Raw genomic sequence first — 14,947 nt, forward strand, 5'->3', positions numbered from 1 at the left:
TTCTCTCAACCTCCAGTTCATCGTGGAGATTTTTTTTACATATATATTACATTATATATTTTCTGTCTTCTGTGACTGATGCATTATACTCTGTAAGACATATGATGACCCGCGTCCTGAAACGGGAACGCAGAAGGAGAGATGACAGCAGGGTGAGCGGGAAGACAGGCTGGGTTCAAGGAAGTCACTGGTGGCAGAGTCGGCGTTGGATGATGTATCCAAAATGATCAGTCAAAAGAAAAAGGAGAGAGAAAGTAAAGCGTCAAAAGGAGGACAACTCCGTGTGTTCTTCCTCTCAGCCAGAGTCAGGTCTTTTCCACAGGACACAGGGGGACTGAGGTCAGCGAAATGTGAAATTGTCCCATGACTTGTTTTGCGAAGCGTCAAAACTCGCTCAGGTGCAGCTGTTGCTCACGCGTTTGTTTAAACGTGCAATGAATGCTTGCAGATGTAAGCCCCAGTTGTGTCACTAAGTTGTGTCACTGTTGTAATACGCGCTGGAGCATTGTAGCTCTTTCACTCCGACACGTGTTGGTTCTTGACTGCTGAGCTTAGAAGCTACATTGTGACAGTGTCTCAGGTCTCTCCAACAGTGAGTAAATGTTTAACCCACATGGCTGTGGAGAAAGGAGTCGCCATCTCGACTCTTTTATTGTGTGTGTGTGTGTGTGTGTGTCTGTGTGTGTCTGTGTGTGTGCTGTGAACCTTGTCCGTCCACAGCGTCTCAGTCTGAGTACACACACACACACACGCTCAGGACTCCATGAGGTCCTCCACAGGTAGGCTTTGTCTCTTTCTGCTTCACAAACTAATGACTCTCTGTGATTTGACTATTCAAACTTGCGTACCGCTCAGTGTTTCCGTGGGGAAATCTCCCCGGCTGTGGTGGTAAGTCACTATTACCTATGTGCTGTATTTGAAGGGAAAGTCTTCATGCCTGCTTGTCTTTTTTTTTTTTTTTTTTTGATGGTTTCAGGAAGTGTTTTGTCCGTTGTGTCATGTAGATGCTACGTTATGCCACTGCTTTGGACTTAACGCCACACAGTGACTCCAGTACGCCAGTGTCTGGGTGCTTATTGTGTGCACAACACTGAGGCTTTCATGGTTTCACCGAGAGCAGTGAGCCTGTGTGTGTGTGTGTGTGTGTGTGTGTGTGTGTGTGTGTGTGTGTGTGTGTGTGTGTGTGTGTGTGTGTGTGTGTGTGTGTGTGTGTGTGTGTGTGTGTGTGTGTGTGTGTGTGTGTGTGTGTGTGTGTGTGTGTGTGTGTGTGTGTGTGTGTGTGTGTGTGTGACCGCACAGAGAGAAAAGTAGCATTGAATGTCATCTTGAGGGTTCCCTCACCACAGTGTTGACGTTTGAAGGGTCGCGAGCAAATGTTCGCACGAGAGGTGCCGGCTCTTGGAGGCCGACTTCCACCGGGGGAAAACTCAGACACGGATAAGGAATTAGGGGCCGTGGTCAGCACAGAGATAAGGTCCTGGGTTTGAAACCGGAACCAGCCAGCTGGAGGCCTTTGTGTTTGGAGTTGCTTTTCCCTGTGCGCACATGGTCCCTCCTGTCTCGTTCCCCCTGTTGGAGTGCATTTATTTGGGTTCTGATTAAAGGACAGGTCTGTCAGTATTCAATATGTTTCTCCTTGTCTACGGATCCCGTGTGCAGAGCCAAACCAGCCCTGAATGTATCCACTAACAGTCTTGCGTATGTATGGCAGCCTGATGCATCTTCTTCCCTTAAAAACACATCAGTGAGCCACACTGTTGCACTGGGTGACGCCCAGTGACTCAGTCCCACATACACGGTCCTGCTGCCCCAAATACTCCAAATTGAAATGTGGATTTCCTCCTTTTCATTTGATTTAAAAAAAAAAAAAAAACTACAGTGAGCAGTGTGAGTTTTGGGGAAATTACTGAGCCCTTCAAACTGGTGTTTTTAAAGATTCAACGCCTTCAGCTGGAACCGATGATTGACTAATTGGCAGGAGCGGCCGTGACGTTGAGAATGATATCAGAATATGTGGCTGGCAGGTGCAGGTGAGCATTTTTGGGCCCACCGTTTACATCCAATAGAACCACGGTAAACGCAATGAACATGGTGACGGTGGAAGAAAAACATTCCCTCAGGTCAAATTCTGTGGCTGGTTCCGATGAGTTTTTACTCACCGCGCAGTGGAGAGAGCGTCATGAAGTCTCTTCTGAAGATAGACATTCAGAGCAAAGCATGTAGAGTTGATATTAGATCACATTAGAGCTAATATTTTAGAAGCCAGCACCGTGGGTTCGTCTCGTGATTCTTGGTGCCCTTGTGGAGCCCTAAGCAAAAAAAAGAGTATTGTGACATTTCTCTGACTATTGACTTTATAAAGGTGTAACAGAACACTGCTTGAGCTTAGTGATGATGGCAGAGCAAGGCTACAACTGTCTGTGGCTGCAGGAACCTACAAGTATCTCACTGTGTCACTGTCACCCCCCCCACAGGCTGCCAGGATGCCATGGAATTTCCACGGTAAGTTCAGCAGTAAACACACTGTCTTAATGTAATGTAATAGCTCCTCTTTGACAGGAATCTGCCGTGTTTCAGGCCATTCCCTACAAATCCTATGTAGCCGAGCATTAACGCCACTGTTATCACATGCAAGAGTGGTGGTGGTGGGTTGTGTTCAAACAGATGACAGGTGACCCCTCCAGTGGCATCTCTCCATGCCAGTGGCATAGGCAGAAATTGTATTCTGGGTGGGCAATCTTTTCCCAGAAGAGCTGCGTCACTCCATTGATTCATTTCCTCTGTCCTGTCGAGTTGATAACTACAGTTATTTTTAGTAGACCGGAGACAATTCTTACCGACATGCGTCTCACGCCCCGGTTCTTTCCCCCCCACTCCACTGTCCTTTACGCGCAGGGGCAGCTCCAACCAATTACATCCCAGAGACTTCCTACAACTTACTTAAACACTTCCGTTACAATCACTCAACAATAAATGAAGTTAATATTTATATATTCCTTTTTATATATATATATATTTTTTTTTACATTCATTGTCACAAAATGTATGTGGATCAGACTTGGCTGGGTGAGCCAGTGCCACCCAGACCCATTACTGGCTATGCACCTGCTCCATGCGGATAGTTTTGGTTTGACTTGTCCCGGTTTCTGCCTCCACCGCAAAGCAATGGAAGTGGCTGGGATTCAGATGATTAGGACAATGTCTCTGTTCTCCACCAAGGACGCAGCGAAGACTGCTGACAGCGCGTTGCGTTCGCTGCCGCGCAGTGGTGACATAACTTTGACAACAGTGAAGCAGATAAAAGCTGAACTGTGAGCTCAGATGTGCAGGACTCCTTATCTGTGCCAGTAACTCCGGATGCTTCCAGCAGCCTTGACCGCAAGGAGAGGAGATTTTTCGCTTCCGAGCAACCAGGTGTTCATCTTTCCCAACCCAAAATATTAATATAACGTTTTTTGGGGGGGGTTTTGAATTGTCTCTCTTCAATATCTGCACCCGCAACGGTGGTACAGTCGAGGTTGGGGGGGGAAAGATTGTGGTTAATGACTAATGTCCATAACTATGTTATCAGTAGGAGTCATTATGTCCCGATACTCATAAATATATCAAACTGATGCATATTCATCACCAGGAAACCTCTGAAACACTGCTCAAGTATCTGGGAGATGATATAGTGATATCCAAAGTAGCACAGCATCTGAAATGGTCAGTGTATTAGAATGAAATACATCTTCCAAAACATTGCTGTGGTCCTTTTTTTAAAAAAAAAAAAAAAAAAAGTTTTTGTATACTAGTTGTTGTTTTTTTTTTTAATGTAAAAATGAAAAGGTTTCCCTGCTGTGCCACGTTGTCGTACTGACTATTTTTCATTTCTCCTTACATCAGTTTTACCTTCAATCCAAAGGAAGGGATTGATAATCCAGCTCTGGTCATCACTGATGATCCTGGTAGGGTTTGACGCACATGCCTTTTACACACTCTCCTTTACACAATCCTTTCCCTCCGTGCCCCCGGTGTTGGTGACCTTTTTGCTTAACCGTGTGCGCAGAGCCTGATCAGAGCCTGGTGCCCAGACTGTGCCAGCTGAAGCGTCTGGAGGGCCAGAGCTTTGGCTTCTACCTGCGGGCGGACCAGAGCGGCCGGGGCTTTGAGATCAGAGATGTGGAGCCTTGGAGCCCTGCGGAGCACAGCGGCCTCAGAGACGGGGACCGAGTGCTGGAGGTCAACGAGCAATATGTGGATAACATGGACTTCTACGGGGTTCGTGTCCAGAATTCACCGTCTGTCCAAAATGTCCCCACTTGTCTATGATAAACACAGAAGTCTGAAGGGCTTAATGTCTTCATGTCCACTTTTCCTCTTGTATTTTTTTTTTACCTCTGGTGGTTTTAAGGTATGAAAAGTCCTCACATTCTGTCTGAATGTCAGCTCGTTCCGACTCTCCACTAGAATGTGCAATAAAGTTCTGTGGATTTGAACACAGTTTGACGAGACAGCTACGCAGGACAGTTCGTAACGACTCGCTTCCATTAAGATGTAGCGGTTGTGCCTGAAAGTCACGGCAGTGAGCCAGCATCTACAATGTGAGAGCGCCGGCACATCTAAATGGAATGTAGCCGTTGTTAATGCGATCGTTTACTCATTCAAAAGTTCAGTAAGTCCAAACTGTCTAACCTGGCAGGACAGGAGGTTACTAAAACTCTATTGTGATCAGTGTTGGAGTAATTAGTTACTTTACTTACTTTTCTTACATTCCTTCAGGACTGCAGTGCTATTAATAATTCCATCCTGTGGCTCATAGTAGATCTGTAGTTCTGGTTGTGCAGCTCAGGCCTCTGTGGCTCAGCTATATTAGGGAGCATGTGTGGGTATAGCATGCTAACCTGCTAACAAAAGTCCTTTTTGGTGTGTCATCATTCGCATTGTTAACGAAATAACCCCTCGGTTCATTTCTAAATACTTACAATCTGCTGATCATGGGGCCAAACTGTCACAGGTCCAGTGGGGTTTACGGTGCACACGGGTTTGCCCTCGGGGCTTTCTGACAGAATGGCTTTCTGGCAGAAAGGCTTCAGGAAGTCAGGTGATGTAGCATAGAGAGCGACAAAGTAGATGTAGGGAGCAGGTTGGGGCGGATGAGCGGGTCAGACACAGAACCTTCAACCAGGAGATTGCCGTTTGCGTCCCACGTGAAGCTAAAAGTTAACTTTTTATTTGAACCCAAACAATGGTCTTTTTTCCTAAACCTAAACAAGTCGGGGTTTTTTTTTTTTTTTTTTTAGAAAGCCTTTCTAACTCAGGGTTAATGTTGAGAAAACGGTCGCAGTTTGATTAGGTTAAGGCATCAGAACGACATGGTTTGGCTTTGTTTTAGTTTTTACATAGAAATGTCATGCCCATCCCGTGGACGGGACTGGTCTGATCAAAAGGTTTTGGCCTGAATGCGTCCTTATCTCCTCGTCTTAACCTGAACTTCATCCTTATGACCTGCGAGAGGCGAAGGAAAGGACAGATTGCTGTCTGCTCACAGCTCCAAAGCACGACTTTATGAAGGGAACGGGGGGGGGGGGGGGGCCTCGCGGGCATCGATGATGAGAGTGAAATGGAGCTTATTCACTGAATCATTTGTGTGTCTCTGTCATTACCCGACAGGTGGTGAGGAAGATCCAGTCATGTGGCCTGCACCTGTTCCTCCTGGTGTTGGGAAGAGGACAGTATGAACAGGTGCTGTATTGCGATTACAATTTCATCGCCACCTTCCGTTCCACATGATGAGGACAATAGGCTGCTTTCATGGCAGACATGGTGTGCTGTCACAGCAGGACGGGCACAGGGGAAACCTTAGTGATGGCTCAGTTCTGGGCACCTTGGTAGCTCGCCTGTGTTCGATTCTGGCCTGGGCCCCTTCGCCGCATGCCGCCCCCTCTCCATCTCCCACCTTTCCTGTCTGTGCATATTTTGGCCCTGTTTACATCTGGTATTAAAGTCCGTCCTGGGTGATCCGCTCACAAGTGGACAGCTCTAATACCAGGCGTGAATGCACCCAAAACCCATTGAGGACGCGCTGAGATCCGATCAGTGTGTTCGATGTTCCTCCTGATTCATTCTCGCGTGAGCTGAATCCTGCCGATGACTCTCTTCTCCAGGCAGTGTCTGTTGGCGTGGACCTGCAGACGCTGGCCAAGGCCTCCAAAGGGGAGCGCTGGTCCAGACCCAGGCTGTGTCACGTCAGCAGACACCCGCAGCATGGCCTGGGGATGACCATCATCCCAGTGGAAGGTACCAACACGCCGGTGCCATTGTTTGACTTGAGTGTTGACTGTTCATTTACAGCTCGTCCGAAGACAGTACCCACACGGATCCTGTAGGCTGTAACTGTTTCACAAGAGGCCAACCAGTTCAAAACGTCAGCGAGATGTCGTGACGATCCACTGACCATTAATGATTCACCGCCGTGCACTCATTTCTCTTAGTTCACCCCTGCTCTATTAGAAGCACCCTGCTGAAAAATGTATTGAGGCTGGATTTGTGTTGTCTCACCTCCATACTGGGAGATAAATGACGATAGTTGATTTCATCACTGTGATGACACTTGGGAAGCTTCACACTATTTCTTGTTGTCCCAAGAAATAGTTCCAGCACAGATACTGCATGTTAATCAGTGAGCTGTTTCCCCCCCTGCTTCCAGTCTTTATGCTAAGCTAGGCTAACCAGACTCCAGCTCTGTACTTAACACAGCTCCCAAAATGTTGGAACGATTCCTCCCTTGTATCGTACAGTAGAGTCACTGGATGCAGAGACACTTTGTGCTAGGTGACATTAGCAGGTAGCCTAACCATTTATCAACAGCCGAGAATGACTTCCCCTATCAACGCTAGTTTATCTCGTTACAAAGTACAACGGTTTTATGCCACACAATCGTGCTGAGGATTATGATGGTGATAATGGTACCAATGTGTCACCAGGTCAGAAGGGCCAGTACGTTGTGAGCAGAGTGACTGGTGGTCCAGCAGAGAAAGCTGGCGTCCGCACCGGGGACAGACTGATCTGGATCAACGGGGTCGCGGCGTCAACGCTCACGCACTCCACTCTCAGCAGAACTGTACGAATCCAGTTTCTTCCGTCCGACCGAACTTGTGCGCCCTCGTGAGGCATGCGCTGATTCCTGCGGTGTGTGTGTGTGTGTTTTGGCTCTCAGGTGAGGAAGAGCGGGGAGGCGGTGACGGTGCTGGTCATCGACGGCGAGAGTGAGCGTTGCTACGTCAGGAGGAGGATGCCCGTCCTGCCTGTGGTGGCAGAATGCTGTGGCCTCCCCCACACTGCCAAGACCATGCGTCTGGTCAAAGGACGCGACGGATACGGCTTCCTGCTGAGACAGGAGAAGCTGGCGGGCACTCGACGGACAGGTGAGCGATGCACTGATGGACACATCCGTCCACAGACACTCATGACAGTAGTTCAGGAGGTCTTCACAGCCATTTCTGTCCACAACAACCAAGCATTTCCATTTGTCGGGTGTGTGTTCTCAATATATCTTATCCTAATGCTAGGTATTGAGAGAAGATACAAATCACACATTTTAACACACAGCGTTCAAGCGCACTAGTTTCCTGGCAGCAGTTTTATATAGTTATGTCGTTTTTTTATAACCATACGCATTCTTTTCATCAGGTTTATGAAGCCGTGTGCGTCTGTCATTGTAGGACTGGGCTGCAGTGCCCAGAAAAAGAGAGTGAACTGTTTGGAATTGCTCGCGTTTGTTTATGAATTTGTCTTAAAACGCGGCCTGATCTTCATCTAAATTACAACAATGAACAAACACAATCTGTTTTAATTAATAACACACAATTTATTGTATTGTAATTGTCCATATTGAATACGTCACTGCGAACCTTCACCTCAAACCAAGCCGATTTCAGTCAGCAATTTGGTGTCCAATCAGTGTAACAAGTTTGGAGGCGTGGATTAGAGCTGTTTATACAAACCTGTCCAACGTTTTTGGAGAGTTTGCTACCCACAAGGCGCCTCAGCTGACGTGAACCATGCCTCGAAGGAAAGCCAAGGTGACTGCATCTAACAAGAAAGTGTCAGGGGGGGGGGTCAGTCCACCAGCGATGGGGTTATGCAAGGGGACAATGACCTCAGAATGGCTCCACAAGAAGAAAATCCACATTTTGGAGTGGCCCAGTCAAAGCCCAGACCTCAAGTGAGCCATTCACAGCAGACAACATCCAAAGAACCTGGCGGAACCGAGGCAGTTTTGCGAGGAGGAACGGGCCGAGAAAATCCCCTCTGAGTGGTGTGCAGGTCTGATCCACGGCAAAAGGAGGAGGCTCAACCAAATGCTAAATCCAGCGGTCCACTTACCTTCATGGTCTGAATGCTGTCGCTAAGAAATCAGCCAACCAAAGCCTTAGCAACCTGTGTTGGTCCAAACCCCAAGTATATGAAAACTCCACTCAAAACCGTGTTGGAACCTTTCTTTCTGTTATAGTCAGATGATTTAAAGTCTCTCTGAACTTCTTCTTATTCTTTCCCACCCAAACCTCCTGCGACCCAGTTCACGTGCTGAGGGAGGTGGACGTGGGGAGTCCAGCCGAGGGGGCAGGGATGGAGGATGGAGACCTGCTGCTAGCTGTCAACGGGGAACCCGTTGAGTCTGTGGAGCATGAGGACATTGTTAAAAAGATTCGACGGAGTGGCGATGAAGTTATCCTCACCTCTATATCCATACGGGGAAGAGACTTCTACAGAGAGGTGAGCACAGTCACGACTCATCGTACAGATGCTGTGTCAGGACCTGCCTTTAACCGCTTTCTGTTGTTTTCCTGCAGTTAGGCATTTCCCCCCTGTTGTTCCATGACGAACGTACTCTCTGGGACGACAGACACTGCCAGACTGAAACTCCTCCGGGTCATGGAGGTCTGACACATCCCACGACGTACGTCCAGGACAGCGAGGGGACCCGCTCTGGTTTCCGCTCAGACTGGGTCCCAGATCAGTCGGGACCTTTCATCACACAGGTAGGATCCCACTCGCTCATTACGTCCGGTCCCAACCCTGTTTTTATAAACACGAAATGGACGCAGACATGCTCCTTAATCCACTGTTTGCGTATTGTTACCAAAAGCGTTTTTTTACTGGCCGCGTTGCGTCAGAGAGCTTCTCCAACAGCACCAGAACAGCTGACGTTGGGCTTCGTCACGTGTGCCTGCAATCCACTGAGAGACACCTCAGTCATCATCATTAAACATCCGACAGACGATCAGTGGTCTGGTTTACAGTGCCGTTATCCAAACGCTGCTTCACAACGAAGGACAAAATGAAACAAACAAGTGCAGCGAAATGAAAAGATGCTTCCAAAATAAAAAATAATGTTATAATAATGAGCGTGCCAGCCGTGTGCACTTTTTTTTTTTTTTTTTATGTCCCCCGGAAACCTTGTTGTTGTCGTCCATGTTACTTGCAGTGGACAGAATATAATAAGTTTATCTGTGTTTCATTTGAGTTCATTTCAGACTCGTATTCAAGCTCTATATTCATTAAAACGAAGGCATTGTGATATTATTTCGTCCCAGTTAAGAACAAATCTGTTCTTAAGAGTAGTTCTTAACATTTTTATGAATAGCAGTTAAATAATAATTTAAAAAAATATATAATAATAAGCCAATCATAAATCCTATTCAGACAGTGAGTTACCAAGGGTGGGCCAGCCAGTGGGGTCTGGAGTTACCCCTGGTCCCTGCCATATATACTGGTCTATAAACACAGTTGGTGTCATAGTTACTGTCTTATATCATTTTGTATATTAACTTCCACATACACTTACTGATATTATAGAATGTAGAATGTACACATGTATGTGCAATGAAAATGCATGTTTCTTATGAACACGCACACATTTATTATGTACACAAATGACGGGCGTATGAGTGAGAGTAGAGCAGAGTCATGTCAAAGTGTCACAGAGTGAATCGAGGAATCATCAGAGGAACACGTGGTGATTATTTTGGGTCACTTGTGTCCTGTCTTTCAGCCGTCAGACGGAACAAGCGACGCTTTCTTGTGACGGAAACGGAACAGAGACGACGGATGACGGAGGGGAGACGAGGAGCTCCGGGTTCAAAGACGCAAGCGGTTTTACAGCAGGCTGAGGTCGTGTTGTTCATTGCTCATAAGATCTTTTTTTTTTTTTTTTTTGAAATCGGTCACCAAAATCACAGCTGTGTAACTTGTCCTCTGGGATGAGACATGTTTTGGCACTTAATCGTCCCCCCAATCTATAATAAGATCACATGACCTGCCGTTTTAAGCTTGTGATCTCCAACTGTACATTTTGATTGATATATATATATATATTTTTTTTTTTTTGTTAATTATAAACATTGTCTTCATCTTGTGTGAAAATCCTTATGTATTGTAAGATGTAAGCTGTGAAATATGGAATATTAATATTTAGCTCCATATGTAGACGACCAATATATAGAAACGTGTGCATTTTTTAAAATACCTTGTTATGTAATATAATGCAGTGTAACGTGCACAGAGTGTCTGGATATATTCATTCATAGTAAATGTTTTGGTGACAAGTTCTGACCCATATTTTTCAGTACATACATGTAGCATATATAATGTATTTTATCTATATATATATATATATATATATATATATATACTGTATATACACATATATGTATGTGCATGTACATTGTATATTTCTTCTACTCATTTCCCACCCTAACCCCAATCCAGCAAATAAAACAATTATGATGACGTCGTGATTTCCACAAAAAAATGGTAGTATAACAAAAAAACATTTTTGTTAATGTTTATATACCCGATACTTCATACTAGATCATCACCGACAACCTGTGCGAATAAGGCGGGGGGGGGGGCTGCATGTAGCCTGAAAGGCCACATTGCTTTGAGCACATAGCAATAACTGAAGGTGACCCGAGTGTCTCAACACGTTCATCAACTCCGATCTTCACACGGGAACAACGTTAAGTGACAGAGGTATGGACAACAAGGTTTGGCATTCTTTCAATGTCACATTTAATGTTTTTTTTCACCATTATTCTCTAGATGGAACCTTTTGGGGGAGATCTCAACACTTTTCCAAAATGACAACTGTCAACTGGATATCTAGTCCCTAACTTTGATTTACAGTGCTTGAACGCAGAGTTTAATAGATACATCTATGTACTGTATATACTGCAAGTTTTTATTCAAATTACAATGCATCTGATTAAAACATCAAATATACAAACATTGTTTAGAACAGCAAATCATATGAATCCAAATAGTTCAGTAGTTGCTGAGTCTGCGGTTAGTCTCTCACACGAAGTTTGTCAGTTACTCTACAATTTTTTTCCCAAAATGAGCATCGTTTGATTCAAGTACTTCATTCCAACACAAAATAAAACGTATAGGAAACTACTGTATCTACACAGAGAGTTCAGACAGGCGATGGGGAGGGAGAGTGACGACTTGTACCACTGGCTATCTGTGTTCATTCCTGAGAGAATCCCCATTCAGTTCCCAATACACAGCCACGGCGAGCCTCTCCTACTACCTCCGTCTTTTCTGAATGGTCCTTGTTGAATGGGCGAGGGATAATCTGATGGATAACACACGTGCCACTGTGCAGTTATTTTTCATAATGGGGGTTTTCCCCCACGTAAAAGCAGCCACATGACCAAAAAAAAAAAGAAAAAGAAAAAATCAATTATGAGCCTCATCAATAGCGATGTACTGAAGTTACATCCAGGTCATTTTGATACTTTTAGCCGATACCGCAGTAGCCGAGACATCTCAATGCACTAAAACACAGGGGAAAACAGCTTTTTGACAACATATACATCAAATAGAAAACAAAAAAAAAAAAAACACCCCCCCACCACCACCACCACAAATAAATAAAACAAGGAAATTCAGACACACATTCACTAATTTCACAAGCCCGTAGGTGGCATAAAGAAACACAAACAAATGGGAGAAAATGGAAGAAGAAAAATCGACGTAACTGAGTTACAACATGTTTCCAGGGGACACTAAAACCTGTTGGGACACTTTAGTAATTGAGTAAAAAGGCTTCTGCCGTCTTCACATTCTAGCAGAAAAACTAGGCTCGAGGATTCAACATGAACGTTTAACATCATCGTTATTAATATCTCTTCCGTCTTTAAAGGTGCAGCTGAGGCCATCACCGTCGCAACACATACACTTACGCAATAATACACATTCGTGTCAACAGGTTGCGCCAGGTGGATAACTCGCGGTCGCACACTGATGAGTGGCCGACGCATATGATGGGTTTTTTTTTAGTTTTTTTTTTTTAGTGTCACCTGGAGATTTCTGTTGCGTCGTTCAGATTTGCAGCGTTTCCCTCTTTGCGGTGTGTTTCTTTGTGCTTCGTTGGCTTGTGTTTGGCTTCCTAAGGTTACAGTGCATTGAGCTTTCCGAGCCACTGTATAAACAAATGGAAACAAGTGTACGCACTACTAGGGCTGGCTTCTGGTAGCTGCTTCTATGTTCGGGGTTAAGAAACATCAGGAACCACCAATGAATCTCTCATTGAACTTTTATCCCCCGTCGCTCTCTTTTCTGTCAGCAGTCTATTAGTTACTCGCACATTTTGAAAGCCAAATCTAAAGTCAGTTGAGGAAGGGATTGGAAAGGATTCAGATTCAATAAGTGGATTCAACGCTGGATTCTGATTCGATTAAATGCTATTGAGCCCCGCCCACATATAGAACAGCCTGCAGAAAAGAAAAAAAAAAAATAAATCTTAATTCTCAGAAGCCTGGACAGAAATCAGAAGAAGATAGCTTGTTATGACGAAGTTTAAAACTTGACACTGAGCTTTGAACACAGCCCCCGTGGAGTAAGCAGTGACTCTCCCTCCCCATAAAAGGTCCTATCCACTCGGAGACTAACAGTCAGGGAACCCTTGGCTATTGGTAGGACTTTGTAATACAAATATCTGATGACTCAAAATTTCAGGTGAATGCTTTGCACTTGGACAGTGCGAGGAAAGGTCTGCGAGGGAGGGATTATCATTTCAGTATAAAAGCTTGAATAGACATTCAAGTGTTTTAAATTCATCCCCACGTGAAATCAGAAAGGTACGGGGGGGGGGGGGGGGGGGGGTAAACAAAGCCAAGTTATTGAGCTCAAGAGGTAGAGACCGACAAGGTGAATCCTTTATATACATATTCACACAGTGCTGCTGTGATGAAATACGAACGATAACAAAACAAAAACAAAGGCTTCTCCTTAGATATATATCTACAACTCTGCTGTACACACGCGATAACAGTTAACACGACCGTGTACTCTATGAACCGTTACATGATTGTTGTCCTCTACAGATTCTAGTTGCAGGGTAAAAATCAAGAAAATATATACATTTTGTATGCAAGTTTTAAAAAATAAAATGAACTTCACAGCCTTAGAAATGTGCAGGCTAATACAATTTCTATACAGTGGTGTTGTTGGTGTGGTTGGTGTGTAGATTTGTTTCTCTATTTCACAAATATACATCATCATACTTTGAGGTGTGAGAAGAATGCATGCCGTGAGGACACAAGAACAGGAATAGAAAACAATTCTAAAAAATATATTAAATAATTTACTTCAAAGCTCTTTTCTTTTTTTTTTTTGTCGGGAGACGGTGTACATGTATGAGGAGGAGCGGGGGCAAACTTAAGCACTGGATTACCATTAAGAAAAAAAAAAAAAAACCTCATACAGATGGGACCATGCCATCATCTCTCCATCATTCATATGCTACTTGTCTCCATCCTGTGGTGAGCTGCTTGAATGCGATCCATGACGAAAGAGTCGGTCGATAGTATGTGGCGATATATATTCAAGTAGGCGGAACAAAGAATGAAGGAATTAAAGAATGATATTGCTGGTTTAAAATTGTACGTATTCCTTTTCATGTTGTTTTGTTCACAACACGATGACAGCTGCCCCCCCCCCGTTTGTCCTTACAGTCCAAAGAAGAACAAGCGGAACAGGCCAAAAAAAAAAAAAAAAAAAGAGGGTCTATAATACTTCACAATCTGGGTCTGATATTCTCATAGTGTTGGCCATCGATCCTCGTCACTTTATAAAGAACGGCTGTGGCCTCAGAAGCAAACTGGGCGCTCAAGACGAACGTAATTTCAGATGAGACAGCAGCGCAGCTGAAATGCCGACGTGTCCCCTGACTGCTGTTGTGAAAGCTGCGAGTCCACAACCACACGGGAAACGTAGGGGTGAGAGATGTGGTAAATAAATGGCCCGACAGGACGCCCCCCGTAGTCAAACAGTTGAACCGCGGGAGGGATGGCCCACACTACAGAAATAAGACCCAGATCATGAAAGACGGGAAAAAAAAAAAAGAGAAAGGCCAACTCCATTTAAGAGCAAGTTAAGCAAAGGTCATGGGGGGGTGGGGGGGGACACACGCCGCTTCGACCCCTCTTGTGTTCATGAATGTTTCTCTGTAAAATGTGCTCAGTTTGGCTGGGTGTGTCAATAGTTACTTACTGTCCAAGCTGTGGAACTAAGTGGTGCACATTCCTTCAAAAAAACAACAAAACAAAACAAAACAAAACAAACCCCCCCCCACACACACACACACAACTATTCCGTCATGAATATTAGCAGTTTGTAGTACTTTCCTGTTCTGCTCCTTCCCCCTTGGTCAGTGCAGTGCTTGACTGGTCTGGTTTGGGAGCAGGGCCAGGGCAGTATAAGGACAGCGTTTACTCTGATCCCTTTTACAACCTTCCTTCCTTCCTAGTCACAGAAAGGCTCAATTGTTCTTCATGTAACACGCAAAGTGAGCATTTAAAACCTTCACCCTTCAAAACCCGACAAAACACTGTACATACACCGACACTGTGAGCGCTCTGACCTCTCTGCACGGCGACTGGCCCAGGAGGGGTGACAT

The 14,947-nt window shown here is 45.0% G+C and overlaps 1 protein-coding gene across 1 annotated transcript; it reads left to right on the forward strand.

Annotated features, from left to right (window-relative positions):
• The first annotated feature begins 763 nt into the window (after positions 1-763).
• LOC139285797 (Na(+)/H(+) exchange regulatory cofactor NHE-RF3-like) lies at positions 764-10,112 on the forward strand. The gene is made up of 11 exons (XM_070906446.1): positions 764-779; positions 2,475-2,502; positions 3,886-3,947; positions 4,049-4,260; positions 5,653-5,724; positions 6,147-6,279; positions 6,966-7,102; positions 7,199-7,406; positions 8,561-8,757; positions 8,835-9,023; positions 10,037-10,112. Exons 1-11 carry the CDS (start codon positions 764-766, stop codon positions 10,067-10,069), a joined length of 1,287 nt encoding a protein of 428 aa, XP_070762547.1. The 3' UTR covers positions 10,070-10,112.
• The last annotated feature ends 4,835 nt before the right edge of the window (positions 10,113-14,947 follow it).

The sequence above is a fragment of the Enoplosus armatus genome, chromosome 5 (assembly GCF_043641665.1).
Source record: "Enoplosus armatus isolate fEnoArm2 chromosome 5, fEnoArm2.hap1, whole genome shotgun sequence".
NCBI lineage: Eukaryota > Metazoa > Chordata > Actinopteri > Centrarchiformes > Enoplosidae > Enoplosus > Enoplosus armatus.